The sequence below is a fragment of the Oncorhynchus gorbuscha genome, linkage group LG12 (genome assembly GCF_021184085.1).
Source record: "Oncorhynchus gorbuscha isolate QuinsamMale2020 ecotype Even-year linkage group LG12, OgorEven_v1.0, whole genome shotgun sequence".
Taxonomy (NCBI): Eukaryota; Metazoa; Chordata; class Actinopteri; order Salmoniformes; family Salmonidae; genus Oncorhynchus; species Oncorhynchus gorbuscha.
In genome coordinates, this window is record NC_060184.1 from 81,819,331 (window position 1) to 81,837,378 (window position 18,048).

Below are 18,048 nucleotides of genomic sequence, written 5' to 3' on the forward strand. Positions count from 1 at the left end.
TCTGATTCCCCCTCTACCTCACGTGTCAAAGTCATTCCAGAGGGCCGTGTGTCTGCAGGTTCTCTCTCAGCCCTTGTACATGATTGATGAACTAAAGGTCATTGAGTAGTTAGGACCTCCCCTCACCTGGTTCTAAAGGTCATTGAGTAGTTAGGACCTCCCCTCACCTGGTTCTAAAGGTCATTGAGTAGTTAAGACCTCCCCTCACCTGGTTCTAAAGGTCATTGAGTAGTTAAGACCTCCCCTCACCTGGTTCTAAAGGTCATTGAGTAGTTAAGACCTCCCCTCACCTGGTTCTAAAGGTCATTGAGTAGTTAAGACCTCCCCTCACCTGGTTCTAAAGGTCATTGAGTAGTTAAGACCTCCCCTCACCTGGTTCTAAAGGTCATTGAGTAGTTAAGACCTCCCCTCACCTGGTTCTAAAGGTCATTGAGTAGTTAGGACCTCCCCTCACCTGGTTCTAAAGGTCATTGAGTAGTTAAGACCTCCCCTCACCTGGTTCTAAAGGTCATTGAGTAGTTAAGACCTCCCCTCACCTGGTTCTAAAGGTCATTGAGTAGTTAGGACCTCCCCTCACCTGGTTCTAAAGGTCATTGAGTAGTTAAGACCTCCCCTCACCTGGTTCTAAAGGTCATTGAGTAGTTAAGACCTCCCCTCGCCTGGTTCTAAAGGTCATTGAGTAGTTAAGACCTCCCCTCGCCTGGTTCTAAAGGTCATTGAGTAGTTAAGACCTCCCCTCACCTGGTTCTAAAGGTCATTGAGTAGTTAAGACCTCCCCTCACCTGGTTCTAAAGGTCATTGAGTAGTTAAGACCTCCCCTCACCTGGTTCTAAAGGTCATTGAGTAGTTAGGACCTCCCCTCACCTGGTTCTAAAGGTCATTGAGTAGTTAGGACCTCCCCTCACCTGGTTCTAAAGGTCATTGAGTAGTTAAGACCTCCCCTCACCTGGTTCTAAAGGTCATTGAGTAGTTAAGACCTCCCCTCACCTGGTTCTAAAGGTCATTGAGTAGTTAGGACCTCCCCTCACCTGGTTCTAAAGGTCATTGAGTAGTTAAGACCTCCCCTCACCTGGTTCTAAAGGTCATTGAGTAGTTAGGACCTCCCCTCACCTGGTTCTAAAGGTCATTGAGTAGTTAAGACCTCCCCTCACCTGGTTCTAAAGGTCATTGAGTAGTTAAGACCTCCCCTCACCTGGTTCTAAAGGTCATAAACTACAGATTGAAAAGAGCAATCTAAAACCAGCAGACATGGGGTCCTCCATGGCAGTGACAAGCCCCTTCTGTATCATAGTGTCAATGGGGCGTGTTTAAAATTATGTTTACTGAACAAAAATATCAAACGCAACATGCAACAATTACAAAGGATTTTGACTGAGTTTACATTTCATAAGGAAATCAGTCAATTTAAATTAATTAGGTCTCCTCATCTATGGATTTCACATGACTGGGAATACAGATATGCAGATGCATCTGTTGGTCACATACACCGGCGAAAAAGGAAAGTAGGGGAGTGGATCAGAAAACCAGTCAGTATCTGGTGGGACCATTTGCCTCATGCAGCGCGGCACATCTGCTTCACATAGAGTTGATCAGGCTTGTTGATTGTGGCCTGTGGAATGTTGTCCCACTCCTCTTCAATGGCTGTGTGAAGTTGCTGGATATTGGTTGGGAACTGGAACACACTGTCATATACGTTGATCCAGAGCATCCCAAACATGCTCAATGGGTGAACGTGTCTGGTGAGTATGCAGGCCATGGAAGAACTGGGACATTTTCAACTTCCAGGAATTGTGTCCAGATCCTTGTGACATGGGGCTGTGCATCATCATGCTGAAACATGAGGTGATGAAGGCGGGTGAATGGCACGACAATGGGCCTCAGGATCTCATCACGGTATCTCTGTGCATTCAAATTGCCATCGATAAAATGCAATTGTGTTTGTTGTCCGTAGCTTATGCTTGCCGATACCATAACCCCACTGCCAACAAGGGGCATGGTGTTTACGTCAGGTTTGCCGTGGTGAGGCCGGTTGGACGTACTGCCAAAATCTCTAAAACGATGTTGGAGGTGGCTTATGGTAGAGAAATTAATATTCAATTCTATGGCAAAAGCTCTGGTGGACATTCCTGCAGGCCTTTTATTGTCCCCAGCACAAGGTGCACCTGTGTAAATGATCATGCTGTTTAAATCAGCTTCTTGATATGCCACACCTGTCAGGTGTATGGATTATCTTGGCAAAGGAGTAATGCTCACTAACTGGGACGTAAACACATGTGTGCACAACATTTGAGAGAAATATGTTTTTTGTTCGTATGGAACATTTCTGGGATCTTTTATTTCAGCTCATGAAGCATGTGACCAACACTTTACATGTTGTGTTTATATTTTTGTTCAGTGTATAATGTACTAACCCCTGTACCGGTAACATTATGCCAGGCATTTAGCATTTTATTCGAATTTGGCGTTCCCCAAGGGTCTGTTGTCGCCCACTTACCTTTTCTTTGCAGCTGGACAGCATACTGATAATGCTGAGACAGACTGACTGCACTGAGAGGGCTGGCGACCAGTCTTCTGTTAGTATTGAAAGACAGATGTGACCGTTGCTATAAACGTGAGGATGTACAGGTATATTCTCTCCCATGAACATTACCTGAAATGGAAAACCAACAACATGATCAGACACATCTCTCAATAATTAATTAAATAGAATACATTTTCCTTGTTTGAGTTCCATCTACTATATACAGTGCATTTTCCACATTTTGTTACGTTAAAGCCTTATTCTAAAATGGATTAAATAAATAAAATCCTCATCAACATACACACAATATCCCATAATGCAAAACTTTTCCATTGAACGGAGCAAAGTACAGAGAGATCTTTGATGAAAACCTGCTCCAGAGCACTCAGGACCTCGGACTGGTGCGGAGGTTCACCTTCTAACAGGATCAACAACCCTAAGTACACAGCCAAAACAACGCAGGAGAGGCCCAGCCAGACATGAAGCCAATCGAAAATCTCTGGAGAGACCTGAAAATTGCTGTGCAGTGACTCTCCACTTCCAACCTGACAGAGCTTGAGAGGATCTGCAGAGAAGAATGGGAGAAACTCCCCAAAATACAGGGGTGCCAAGCTTGTAGCGTCATGCCCAAGAAGACTCAAGGCTGTAATCGCTGTCAAAGGTGCTTCAACAAAAGTACTGAGCAAAAGGTCTGAATACTTACGTAAATGTGATATTTCATTTTTATTTTTTTTTTATTTATACATTTGCAAACATTTCTAAAAACCCATTTTCGCTTTGTCATTATGGGCTATTGTGATGTCATTATGGGCTATTGTGATGTCATTATGGTCTATTGTAATGTCATTATGGGCTATTGTGATGTCATTATGGGCTATTGTGATGTCATTATGGGCTATTGTGATGTCATTATGGGCTATTGTGATGTCATTATGGGCTATTGTGATGTCATTATGGGCTATTGTATGTAGCTCGATGAGGGGAAAATAACAAAGTATTCCATTTTTAGAATAAGTCTATAACGTTAAAAAAAATGTGGAAAAAGTCCAGGGGTCTAAATACTTTCCGAATGTATTTGTCATAAGGTCATCTCTGTCACTTTTCAACCTCGTACTCATTATCTCCAGCCAGTGTCTAAAAATGTGAAAACAGTGTGTTCCTTGATCTGTGTTTAAAAAGATTAGGTCCTAAAAAAATGGCAGAGTAGTATTAAAATAAATTTTCCAAACGCCTTTCTAGCCAGAGGGAGGGGATTTTCTTGTTCCCCACGTCACGTTTTTTTCTTTTGATGATGTCATCGGGTAGAACTTTATTTAAAATGTAGAAATGTGCAATTGTCACATATGTAGACACTGGTATTGTTCTTGAGATAATGGAAAATTAAGTTGAAAAGTGGTGAAATTGGCCTTTAAATTTGGAATCCGATAGGATTAAAATACAGTTTTCCTGCGGTTTACATGTGAGGTGGCAGATTAGGAGAGGGGTGCCAAGAAGGGGGGAGAAGATGGGGAGAGCGGGGAAGATGGGGAGAGCGGGGAGAAGATAGGGGAGGGGAGAAGATAGGGGGAGCGGGGAGAAGATGGGGAGAGCGGGGAGAAGATGGGGAGAGCGGGGAGAAGATGGGGAGAGCGGGGAGAAGATGGGGAGAGCGGGGAGAAGATAGGGAGAGCGGGGGAGAAGATAGGGGGAGCGGGGAGAAGATAGGGGGAGCGGGGAGAAGATGGGGGAGAGGGGAGAAGATGGGGAGAGCGGGGAGAAGATGGGGAGAGCGGGGAGAAGATAGGGGGAGCGGGGAGAAGATAGGGGGAGCGGGGAGAAGATGGGGAGAGCGGGGAGAAGATGGGGAGAGCGGGGAGAAGATGGGGAGAGCGGGGAGAAGATGGGGGGAGCGGGGAGAAGATATAATTTGCCAGAATTTTACGTAATTATGACATAACATTGAAGGTTGTACAATGTAACAGGAATATTTAGACTGATGGATGCCACCCTTTAGATAAAATACAGAACGGTTCCGTATTTCACTGAAAGAATAAACCTTTTGTTTTCAAGATGATAGTTTCCGGATTCGACCATATTAATGACATAATGCTCGTATTTCTGTGTGTTATTATGTTATAACTAAGTCTATGATTTGATAGAGCAGTCTGACTGAGCAGCAGCAGGCTCGTAAGCATTCATTCAAACAGCACTTTCGTGCGTTTTGCCAGCAGCTCTTCTCAAGCACAGCGCTGTTTATGACTTCAAGCCTATCAGCCTAATGGCTGGTGTAACCAATGTGAAATGGCTAGCTAGTTAGCTGGGTGTGCACTAATAGTGTTTCAAACGTCACTCGTTCTGAGACTTGAAGTAGTTGTTCTGCAAGGGCCACGGCTTTTGTGGAGCGATGGGTAATGATGCTTCGATGGTGGCTGTTGTCGATGTGTTCCTGGTTCGAGCCCAGGTAGCTATACTGTTACACTGGCAATACTAAAGTGCCTATGAGAACATCCAATAGTCAAAGGTATATAAAATACAAATGGTATAGAGAGAAATAGTCCTATAATAACTACAACCTAAAACTTCTTACCTGGGAATATTGAAGACTCGTGTTAAAAGGAACCACCAGCTTTCATATGTTCTCATGTTCTGAGCATGGAACTTAAATGCTAGCTTTCTTACATGGCACATATTGCACTTTTACTTCTCCAACACTTTGTTTTTGCATTATTTAAAACAAATTGAACATGTTTCATTATTTATTTGAGGCTACATTCATTTTTATTGATGTATTATATTAAGTTAAAATTAGTGTTCATTCAGTGTTGTTGTAATTGTCATTATTACCCAAAAAATTGTTTTAAATTAAATCTGCTTTTTTTGTCCTCCAATAATCAGTATCGGCATTGAAAAATCATAATCGGTCGACCTCTAGTCCAGACACAGCCGGCGAGGTCAGGCGGTCCAGACACAGACGGCAAGGTCAGGCGGTCCAGACACAGACGGCGAGGTCAGGCGGTCCAGACACAGACGGCGAGGTCAGGCGGTCCAGACACAGCCGGCGAGGTCAGGCGGTCCAGACACAGCAAGGTGGTTCCACCCCTTTATGTTAATATATTTATATTAGGGTTGGCCGGTAGGTATACAGATTATCATACCGTTTCTGAACCATATTACCAAAGAGCTATTTCACAAAATAATTTAGGCAACAGGGACCTTCATCCAGTCTCCCGCCTGGGTACCAGTCTCCCGCCTGGGTACCAGTCTCCCGCCTGGGTACCAGTCTCCCGCCTGGGTACCAGTCTCCCGCCTGGGTACCAGTCTCCCGCCTGGGTACCAGTCTCTGTAGCCAACATTCCACTCCATGTCATTGTCAAAGAGACTTGCCTTTCGTCAATCTCAACATTCAATATGCAGATGGATTTATGGTGGAGTTGCTCATTGGTTGCTGGAAATAACATTAATATTTTCCAAGACAACATGTGGAGCCTCAAATAGAATTAGATTTATAACAAAGTAAAATAGAAAAATATTTAGCTGTTAGCTTGGCAAGTTGTTGTATTTTGAGACTTAGAAATGTATTTAGTTTGAGAACTAGCAACTTTTGACAGACTTGGTTTGGACTGGACAAACCAAAAATGGTTGCTTAGCATCCGGTCACCAACGTGTTTTGTGGAGAAGAAAAAGTAATAGTTCCAATATTTGGATAATCATTGTGATTGGAGGATAGCTGCGAGGGTTATCGAATCAGGATCCAAGTCCTCTGTTCTCCTCGAGCTCATTTAAATGATAGAACGTTCATATTTGAAGATGTCAGAAAGACCAGTCTCTTTGCCAATGACAAGGAGACTGTTAGTTTAAGAGAATGGTTACTCAGACTGGAATATCTCTGCTGTCACCGTCAAGCTTGATCTTGACATCTAGCCACTTAGCGAGCAAGTTAGCCAACCAAAATGCAAAGCTGGAGCCCTGAGCTGGACATAGTTTATTCGACACATCTTAGATTTCTTATCGTTTTCTTAACGTGTAGTTAGAAGCAGTTGGATAACACAAAGCTCCAGGTCCTTTCCAACCACTCCACTAACAATTACCACTGCTCCACATTTACCCAACACCCAGCTAAAACCGCCATTTACCCAACACCCAGCTAAAACCGCCATTTACCCAACACCCAGCTAAAACCGCCATTTACCCAACACCCAGCTAAAACCGCCATTTACCCAACACCCAGCTAAAACCGCCATTTACCCAACACCCAGCTAAAACCACCATTTACCCAACACCCAGCTAAAACCGCCATTTACCCAACACCCAGCTAAAACCGCCATTTACCCAACACCCAGCTAAAACCGCCATTTACCCAACACCCAGCTAAAACCGCCATTTACCCAACACCCAGCTAAAACCACCATTTACTCAACACCCAGCTAAAACCGCCATTTACCCAAAGCCCAGCTAAAACCGCCATTTACCCAAAGCCCAGCTAAAACAGCCATTTACCCAACACCCAGCTAAAACCGCCATTTACCCAACACCCAGCTAAAACCGCCATTTACCCAACACCCAGCTAAAACCGCCATTTACCCAACACCCAGCTAAAACCGCCATTTACCCAACACCCAGCTAAAACCACCATTTACCCAACACCCAGCTAAAACCACCATTTACCCAACACCCAGCTAAAACCACCATTTACCCAACACCCAGCTAAAACCGCCATTTACCCAACACCCAGCTAAAACCACCATTTACCCAACACCCAGCTAAAACCACCATTTACCCAACACCCAGCTAAAACCGCCATTTACCCAACACCCAGCTAAAACCACCATTTACCCAACACCCAGCTAAAACCACCATTTACTCAACACCCAGCTAAAACCACCATTTACTCAACACCCAGCTAAAACCACCATTTACCCAACACCCAGCTAAAACCGCCATTTACCCAACACCCAGCTAAAACCGCCATTTACCCAACACCCAGCTAAAACCGCCATTTACCCAACACCCAGCTAAAACCACCATTTACCCAACACCCAGCTAAAACCACCATTTACCCAACACCCAGCTAAAACCGCCATTTACTCAACACCCAGCTAAAACCGCCATTTACTCAACACCCAGCTAAAACCGCCATTTACCCAACACCCAGCTAAAACCACCATTTACCCAACACCCAGCTAAAACCGCCATTTACTCAACACCCAGCTAAAACCGCCATTTACTCAACACCCAGCTAAAACCGCCATTTACCCAACACCCAGCTAAAACCGCCATTTACCCAACACCCAGCTAAAACCGCCATTTACCCAACACCCAGCTAAAACCACCATTTACCCAACACCCAGCTAAAACCGCCATTTTATTATTATTATTATATTATTAGAAGCAATTATTGTCTTTAAAAAAATGTTGAAGATATGTTGTGTTTAAAATAGCGCAGTAGACTGGAACCATCTCTACCTTACAGAATGATATCCATCCTCTTCATTCAGGTCGATGAATGACCCGTTACTAAGCAACATGCCCACTCAGCGTACTCACAGAGCATGGATGGATCTTGACAGTGTCCTGGCTTGCTGATTCAATAGTTACTAACCTATAAAGTACTATTCATCAATGAGGCAGTGCTAGGCTAGCTAGTAGCTATAGTACTCAATGAGGCGGCGCTAGGCTAGCTAGTAGCTATAGTACTCAATGAGGCGGCGCTATGCAAGTCCATAGCACCAGTACTCAATGAGGCGGCGCTAGGCTAGCTAGTAGCTATAGTACTCAATGAGGCGGCGCTAGGCAAGTCCATAGCACCAGTACTCAATGAGGTGGCGCTAGGCTAGCTCGTAGCACCAGTACTCATCAATGAGGAGCCGCCAGGCTAGCTAGTAGCTATAGTACTCAATAAGGAGGCGCTAGACTAGCTCGTAGCACCAGGACTCAATGAGGCAGCGCTAGGCTAGCTAGGAGCAACAGTATTCATCAACGAGGAGGTGCTAGGCTAGCTAGCGAGCTACAGTACTCAATGAAGAGGCGCTAGGCTAGCTACTTACCTGAGGTGAATCGAAAGGATACCGACTACTGAATTTGAAAAGCAGCTGAAATTTCTCTCCTTCATAGAGTGTGCCCGTGGCTCCTTCCATATCTACAATCCATCTGGAAGACAAGACACGACAGATACCATATTCAATTATTATATATTACTGTATATTTGATTCTCCAATATAAACAAACAAGTGTGTGTGTGTGTGTTCATGTATGGTCTGGGTCATAGGTCAATCAGAGATTGAGAGGATGGGATTGGTCCCTTGGCCTGGTCAACATGCCTGAGGATAATCCATTCACTTAAGTGCTCATTCTGACAGAAAGAGCCAATGATAAATCCCTGCCGTGATGTGTCGTTATAGAAGACCCAGTAGGAGTTAAGACACCTGACCAGTCCAGTACAACAGGTCATTCAGATGACCTCTGAGGATCAGGTCATGTCTGTCCAGCATACAGATGACCTCTGAGGATCAGGTCATGTCTGTCCAGCATCCAGATGACCTCAGAGGATCAGGTCATGTCTGTCCAGCATCCAGATGACCTCAGAGGATCAGGTCATGTCTGTCCAGCATCCAGATGACCTCTGAGGATCAGGTCATGTCTGTCCAGCATACAGATGACCTCTGAGGATCAGGTCATGTCTGTCCAGCATACAGATGACCTCTGGGGATCAGGTCATGTCTGTCCAGCATACAGATCATCCAGATGATCTCTGAGGATCAGGTCATGTCTGTCCAGCATCCAGATGATCTCTGAGGATCAGGTCATGTCTGTCCAGCATCCAGATGATCTCTGAGGATCAGGTCATGTCTGTCCAGCATACAGATCATTCAGATGATCTCTGAGGATCAGGTCATGTCTCCTCACCGTTTGTTGACTCTCCACCAGGAGAGAGACACACAAACAGAAACACTGGTTTTGAACTCCCCCAGTCCTTAGCGGCCCTCCCCAGTCAAACCAGATGATTTGTGGGACCAGGGCAGGCACGAGGCAGCAAACAGTGGATATTCTCTAGCTGCTCCCCCAACTCCTGTGTGTATGTTAGTGTCAAGTCTGGATGGGTTTAAAACACTATTTTTAGTGTGAACTCTGAATCAATACACTCTAGCCTAGTGGTTAGAGTGTAGAGGAGGCAGGTAGCCTAGTGGTTAGAGTGTAGAGGTGGCAGGTAGCCTAGTGGTTAGAGTGTAGAGGTGGTAGGGTAGCCTAGTGGTTAGAGTGTAGAGGAGGCAGGTAGCCTAGTGGTTAGAGTGTAGAGGAGGCAGGGTAGCCTAGTGGTTAGAGTGTAGAAGGTGGCAGGTAGCCTAGTGGTTAGAGTGTAGAGGTGGCAGATAGCCTAGTGGTTAGAGTGTAGAGGTGGCAGGGTAGCCTAGTGGTTAGAGTGTAGAGGTGGTAGGGTAGCCTAGTGGTTAGAGTGTAGAGGTGGTAGGGTAGCCTAGTGGTTAGAGTGTAGAGATGGCAGGGTAGCCTAGTGGTTAGAGTGTAGAGGTGGCAGGGTAGCCTAGTGGTTAGAGTGTAGAGGTGGTAGGGTAGCCTAGTGGTTAGAGTGTAGAGGTGGCAGGGTAGCCTAGTGGTTAGAGTGTAGAGGTGGCAGGGTAGCCTAGTGGTTAGAGTGTATAGGTGGCAGGTAGCCTAGTGGTTAGAGTGTATAGTTGGGCCAGTAACCGAAAGGTTGCTAGATCAAATCCCTGAGCTGACAAGGTAAAAATCTGTCGATCTGCCCCTGAACAAGACAGTTAACCCACTGTTCCTAGGCCGTCACTGTAAACAAGAATTTCTTCTTAACTGACTTGCCTAGTTGAATAAAGGTTAAACAAAAAAAATATAAATGAATCTCTGTACCCCACACATACAATTACCTAGAAAGGTCCCTCAGTCGAACAGTGAATTTCAAACACCGATTCAACCAAAGACCAGGGAGGTTTTTCAAGGCCTCGTAAAGAAGGACATCAATTGGTAGATGGGTAAAACTAAACTAAAAAAAGCAGATATTGAATATCCCTTTGAGCATGGTGAAGTTAGTCACTACAAAAAAACTGGCTCAGTGATTTCACCATGAGGCCAATGTTGACTTTAAAACAGTTACAGAGTTTAATGGCTGCGACAGGAGAAAACTGAGAACGGATGAACAACTTTGTAGTTACTCTAACCTAATTAACAGAGTGAAATGTAAGAAGCCTGCACAGAATGAAAATATTACAAAACATGCATCCTGCTTGCGACAAGGCACTAATGTAATTCTGCAAAAAATGTGGCAAAGCAATTAACCTTTTGCCCTGAATACAAAGTGCAAATCCAACACAACCCATTACTGAGTACCACTTTACATATTTTCAAGAATAGTGGCGTCTGCATCATGTTATGGGTATGCTTGTAATCGCTAAGGACTGGGGAGTTTTTCAGGATAAAAAAAAAATCAATCCTAGAGTAAAATCTGGTTATCTTTCCACACAGAGATTAATTCACCTTTCAGCAGGACAATAATCTAAAACGCCTTTCCAAAAGTCCAATGGTGGCAAGCTTTACACAACTCCAGCCGACGCTTGGCATTGGTGATTTTAGGCTCGTTGTGAGGCTGCTCGGTCATGGAAACCCATTTCATGAAGCTCCCGACGAACAGTTCTTGTGCTGTCGTTGCTTCCAGAGGCAGTTTGGAACTCGGTAGTGAGTGTTGCAACCGAGGACAGACATTGTTTACACACAACAAACTGAAGGGGTGTCCACATACTTTTGTGTGTGTGTATATATATATGAATACATTACGTAATCTGTTGTTAAATGTGTGAAATTAGTTTAGATATAGTTTAGGTTCCGTTTTGAGGCAATTATCGGGGTGATTGTCAACTGGGCTCCGCATATTCCACTGTCGGGAGGCTGATCAGAGCAGGCCCCGCAGTCGGGAGGCTGATCAGAGCAGGCCCCGCTGTCGGGAGGCTGATCAGAGCAGGCCCTGCAGTCGGGAGACTGATCAGAGCAGGCCCTGCAGTCGGGAGACTGATCAGAGCAGGCCCCGCAGTCGGGAGGCTGATCAGAGCAGGCCCCGCAGTCGGGAGGCTGATCAGAGCAGGCCCTGCAGTCGGGAGGCTGATCAGGGCAGGCCCCGCAGTCGGGAGGCTGATCAGAGCAGGCCCCGCAGTCGGGAGACTGATCAGAGCAGGCCCCGCAGTCGGGAGGCTGATCAGAGCAGGCCCCGCAGTCGGGAGACTGATCAGAGCAGGCCCCGCAGTCGGGAGGCTGATCAGAGCAGGCCCCGCAGTCGGGAGACTGATCAGAGCAGGCCCCGGAGTAAAGGAGTAGGGAAAATCATAAAACTGGTAATAAGTCCAGTTCTCTTTGTGATATTAAGGTTTATAACAATATGTTATAGAATTATTTAGAATAAGTCAAGAACGGAGAGGGGGGGGCTTGTCAAAAGAAAAGGCAGAGTAATAAAGTGAATGAGCAGAAAATGACAACTTAAGCAGTTCTTTCCAATATTTGATCGTCGTTTTGGTTGTTATCGAGCAAAATCGTTACGGTACGACAGCTCTTCCATCAACAACAGATACTAAAACCCTAACACGCACGCTGAGACCACGAGTATGACACAGGCCTGATATTCCACTCTATCACATGGAATGAATTGATTTGTTTTGAGGCTGTTGTTTCATTGAGAAACACACTCAAAATGTCATAATCTTACGTATCAGACAAGAAGGGCTGGCTGTCACACAATCCTAAAAAAATGTATTTAAATGTTTTTTTAAAGGACATCATATGGAACAAAACAAAACAACAACAAAAATGCTGCTAGTGTCTTTCAGTCAAGTCTGTGAATAAATCTAAATCAAATCATCATAGTAACCATTGCATAACAGAGACAGACTTCGGCCAGGCACACGGAGTATTGCCAAGCTGAAGCTCTCATAGCAAAGCCACACCCCGGGCCGTACCGCCCTAAAACAAGGATAAGATCCAGCTCAACAGGTTCTGGAAGGTTCTCATTCCAGTGACTCATACCATTATTGACAGACAGAGATCTGGGGTGTATTCATTGTTGCAATATGTTTCGCAATGAAAATAAAGAGTTACATATTGGACAAATTCAGGTAGGTAGGAAAGAAGAGTGTGTTTCCTTATGCAATGCAGAACAGCTGAAACTACTACTGAGCTTGTTCTGCTCAGCAGCATTCAGTCTATTCACTTCTGCATTTGTGTCATTTAGCAGACTCTCTTATCCAGAGCCCCTATAGTAGTGTGTCATTTAGCAGACTCTCTGATCCAGAGACACTACAGTAGTGAGTCATTTAACAGACTCCCTTATCCAGAGCCACTACAGTAGTGAGTCATTTAGCAGACTCTCTGATCCAGAGCCACTACAGTAGTGAGTCATTTAGCAGACTCTCTTATCCAGAGCCACTACAGTAGTGAGTCATTTAGCAGACTCCCTTATCCAGAGCCACTACAGTAGTGAGTCATTTAGCAGACTCCCTGATCCAGAGCCACTACAGTAGTGAGTCATTTAGCAGACTCTCTTATCCAGAGCCACTACAGTAGTGAGTCATTTAGCAGACTCCCTTATCCAGAGCCACTACAGTAGTGTGTCATTTAGCAGACTCTCTGATCCAGAGCCACTACAGTAGTGAGTCATTTAGCAGACTCTCTTATCCAGAGCCACTACAGTAGTGAGTCATTTAGCAGACTCCCTGATCCAGAGCCACTACAGTAGTGAGTCATTTAGCAGACTCTCTTATCCAGAGCCACTACAGTAGTGAGTCATTTAACAGACTCTCTGATCCAGAGCCACTACAGTAGTGAGTCATTTAGCAGACTCTCTGATCCAGAGCCACTACAGTAGTGAGTCATTTAGCAGACTCTCTGATCCAGAGACACTACAGTAGTGAGTCATTTAGCAGACTCCCTTATCCAGAGCCACTACAGTAGTGAGTCATTTAGCAGACTCTCTGATCCAGAGACACTACAGTAGTGAGTCATTTAGCAGACTCTCTTATCCAGAGCCACTACAGTAGTGAGTCATTTAACAGACTCTCTGATCCAGAGCCACTTACAGTAGTGAGTCATTTAACAGACTCTCTTATCCAGAGCCACTACAGTAGTGAGTCATTTAGCAGACTCTCTGATCCAGAGCCACTACAGTAGTGAGTCATTTAGCAGACTCTCTGATCCAGAGCCACTACAGTAGTGAGTCATTTAGCAGACTCCCTTATCCAGAGCCACTACAGTAGTGAGTCATTTAGCAGACTCTCTGATCCAGAGCCACTACAGTAGTGAGTCATTTAGCAGACTCCCTTATCCAGAGCCACTACAGTAGTGAGTCATTTAGCAGACTCTCTTATCCAGAGCCACTACAGTAGTGAGTCATTTAGCAGACTCTCTGATCCAGAGACACTACAGTAGTGAGTCATTTAGCGGACTCTCTGATCCAGAGACACTACAGTAGTGAGTCATTTAGCGGACTCTCTGATCCAGAGACACTTACAGTAGTGAGTCATTTAGCAGACTCTCTGATCCAGAGACACTACAGTAGTGAGTCATTTAGCAGACTCTCTGATCCAGAGACACTACAGTAGTGAGTCATTTAGCAGACTCTCTGATCCAGAGACACTACAGTAGTGAGTCATTTAGCAGACTCTCTGATCCAGAGACACTACAGTAGTGAGTCATTTAGCAGACTCTCTGATCCAGAGACACTACAGTAGTGAGTCATTTAGCAGACTCTCTGATCCAGAGCCACTACAGTAGTGAGTCATTTAGCAGACTCTCTGATCCAGAGCCACTACAGTAGTGAGTCATTTAGCAGACTCTCTTATCCAGAGACACTTACAGTAGTGATTCATTTAACAGACTCTCTGATCCAGAGACACTACAGTAGTGAGTCATTTAGCAGACTCTCTGATCCAGAGACACTACAGTAGTGAGTCATTTAACAGACTCTCTGATCCAGAGACACTTACAGTAGTGAGTCATTTAACAGACTCTCTTATCCAGAGACACTACAGTAGTGAGTCATTTAACAGACTCTCTTATCCAGAGACACTACAGTAGTGAGTCATTTAGCAGACTCTCTTATCCAGAGACACTTACAGTAGTGAGTCATTTAGCAGAATCTCTTATCCAGAGACACTACAGTAGTGAGTCATTTAGCAGACTCTCTTATCCAGAGACACTTACAGTAGTGAGTCATTTAACAGACTCTCTGATCCAGAGACACTTACAGTAGTGAGTCATTTAGCAGACTCTCTGATCCAGAGACACTACAGTAGTGAGTCATTTAGCAGACTCTCTAATCCAGAGACACTACAGTAGTGAGTCATTTAGCAGACTCTCTGATCCAGAGTCACTACAGTAGTGAGTCATTTAGCAGACTCTCTAATCCAGAGACACTACAGTAGTGAGTCATTTAACAGACTCTCTGATCCAGAGACACTACAGTAGTGAGTCATTTAGCAGACTCTCTGGTCCATTACAGTAGTGAGTCATTTAGCAGACTCTCTTATCCAGAGCCACTACAGTAGTGAGTCATTTAGCAGACTCTCTGATCCAGAGCCACTACAGTAGTGAGTCATTTAGCAGACTCTCTGATCCAGAGACACTACAGTAGTGAGTCATTTAGCAGACTCTCTGATCCAGAGACACTACAGTAGTGAGTCATTTAGCAGACTCTCTGATCCATTACAGTAGTGAGTCATTTAGCAGACTCTCTAATCCAGAGACACTACAGTAGTGAGTCATTTAGCAGACTCTCTGATCCATTACAGTAGTGAGTCATTTAGCAGACTCTCTAATCCAGAGACACTACAGTAGTGAGTCATTTAACAGACTCTCTAATCCAGAGCCTCTACAGTAGTGAGTCATTTAACAGACTCTCTGATCCAGAGCCACTACAGTAGTGAGTCATTTAGCAGACTCTCTGATCCAGAGACACTACAGTAGTGAGTCATTTAACAGACTCTCTAATCCAGAGCCACTACAGTAGTGAGTCATTTAACAGACTCTCTGATCCAGAGACACTACAGTAGTGAGTCATTTAGCAGACTCTCTGATCCAGAGACACTACAGTAGTGAGTCATTTAACAGACTCTCTGATCCAGAGACACTACAGTAGTGAGTCATTTAACAGACTCTCTGATCCATTACAGTAGTGAGTCATTTAGCAGACTCTCTGATCCAGAGCCACTACAGTAGTGAGTCATTTAGCAGACTCTCTGATCCAGAGCCACTACAGTAGTGAGTCATTTAGCAGACTCCCTTATCCAGAGCCACTACAGTAGTGAGTCATTTAGCAGACTCTCTGATCCAGAGCCACTACAGTAGTGAGTCATTTAGCAGACTCCCTTATCCAGAGCCACTACAGTAGTGAGTCATTTAGCAGACTCTCTTATCCAGAGCCACTACAGTAGTGAGTCATTTAGCAGACTCCCTTATCCAGAGCCACTACAGTAGTGAGTCATTTAGCAGACTCTCTTATCCAGAGCCACTACAGTAGTGAGTCATTTAGCAGACTCTCTGATCCAGAGACACTACAGTAGTGAGTCATTTAGCGGACTCTCTGATCCAGAGACACTTACAGTAGTGAGTCATTTAGCAGACTCTCTGATCCAGAGACACTACAGTAGTGAGTCATTTAGCAGACTCTCTAATCCAGAGACACTACAGTAGTGAGTCATTTAGCAGACTCTCTGATCCAGAGTCACTACAGTAGTGAGTCATTTAGCAGACTCTCTAATCCAGAGACACTACAGTAGTGAGTCATTTAACAGACTCTCTGATCCAGAGACACTACAGTAGTGAGTCATTTAGCAGACTCTCTGGTCCATTACAGTAGTGAGTCATTTAGCAGACTATCTTATCCAGAGCCACTACAGTAGTGAGTCATTTAGCAGACTCTCTGATCCAGAGCCACTACAGTAGTGAGTCATTTAGCAGACTCTCTGATCCAGAGACACTACAGTAGTGAGTCATTTAGCAGACTCTCTGATCCAGAGACACTACAGTAGTGAGTCATTTAGCAGACTCTCTGATCCATTACAGTAGTGAGTCATTTAGCAGACTCTCTAATCCAGAGACACTACAGTAGTGAGTCATTTAGCAGACTCTCTGATCCATTACAGTAGTGAGTCATTTAGCAGACTCTCTAATCCAGAGACACTACAGTAGTGAGTCATTTAACAGACTCTCTAATCCAGAGCCTCTACAGTAGTGAGTCATTTAACAGACTCTCTGATCCAGAGCCACTACAGTAGTGAGTCATTTAGCAGACTCTCTGATCCAGAGACACTACAGTAGTGAGTCATTTAACAGACTCTCTAATCCAGAGCCACTACAGTAGTGAGTCATTTAACAGACTCTCTGATCCAGAGACACTACAGTAGTGAGTCATTTAGCAGACTCTCTGATCCAGAGACACTACAGTAGTGAGTCATTTAACAGACTCTCTGATCCAGAGACACTACAGTAGTGAGTCATTTAACAGACTCTCTGATCCATTACAGTAGTGAGTCATTTAGCAGACTCTCTGATCCAGAGACACTACAGTAGTGAGTCATTTAACAGACTCTCTGATCCAGAGCCACTACAGTAGTGAGTCATTTAACAGACTCTCTGATCCAGAGCCACTCCAGTGATGAGTGCATACATTTTCTTCCCCATGGGAATCGAACCCACAACTGTTCAGTGTACATCCTCATTCCTCGCTTGTTTCAGAAAATAGAATTCTAATATCCCAAACCTCTGCGTTAAAATAGAAAATAAGTCTAAACTACATGACGAGTGATGCTAGTTAGCAACGCCGCTAATCCAATGAATCTGTAATATTTTCCTAAAGCTTCCGCATGGAATCATTAGGTTGTCCTAACCTGGATATCTTCGACCTAATTTCCTCAGTACACACCAGCGCTTTCTAAACACGACAATACATTGGTTTAGGCTACAATATTTCTCACACTTGAATGAACCGGGATGACGGCTATAGCCAACAGCTGTAATCAAGAGTAGAGGGATATGGCCTATTCAAGCCCTTGTATGGCTAAATCACAAGACTGCACGACTAAACACTGTCACCGCGCGTCTCCATTACACCGTCTCCGCGCGTCTCCATTACACCGTCTCCGCGCGTCTCCATTACACCGTCTCCATTACACCGTCTCCATTACACCGTCTCCATTACACCGTCTCCATTACACCGTCTCTATGCGTCTCCATTACACCGTCTCCATTACACCATCTCTATGCGTCTCCATTAGTCTCCATTACACCGTCTCCATTACACCGTCTCCATTACACCGTCTCCATGCGTCTGCATTACACCGTCACCATGCGTCTCCATTACACCGTCTCCATGCGTCTTCATTACACCGTCTCCATTACACCGTCTCCATGCGTCTCCATTACACCGTCTCCATGCGTCTCCATTACACCGTCTCCATGCGTCTCCATTACACAGTCTCCATGCGTCTCCATTACACCGTCTCCATGCGTCTCCATTACACCGTCTCCATTACACCGTCTCCATT

The 18,048-nt window shown here is 44.8% G+C and overlaps 1 protein-coding gene across 1 annotated transcript in view; it reads right to left on the reverse strand.

The window, feature by feature from the left end:
- Positions 1-18,048, reverse strand: part of ube2wb (ubiquitin conjugating enzyme E2 Wb) — a 31,073-nt gene that overhangs the window by 4,438 nt on the left and 8,587 nt on the right. Inside the window, exons 3-4 of the mRNA XM_046293059.1 lie at positions 8,545-8,647; positions 2,495-2,650 (exon numbers count right to left, since the gene is read on the reverse strand). Of these exons, the coding sequence (XP_046149015.1) occupies positions 2,495-2,650; positions 8,545-8,647 (259 nt within the window). The remainder of the gene's footprint in view (positions 1-2,494; positions 2,651-8,544; positions 8,648-18,048) is intronic.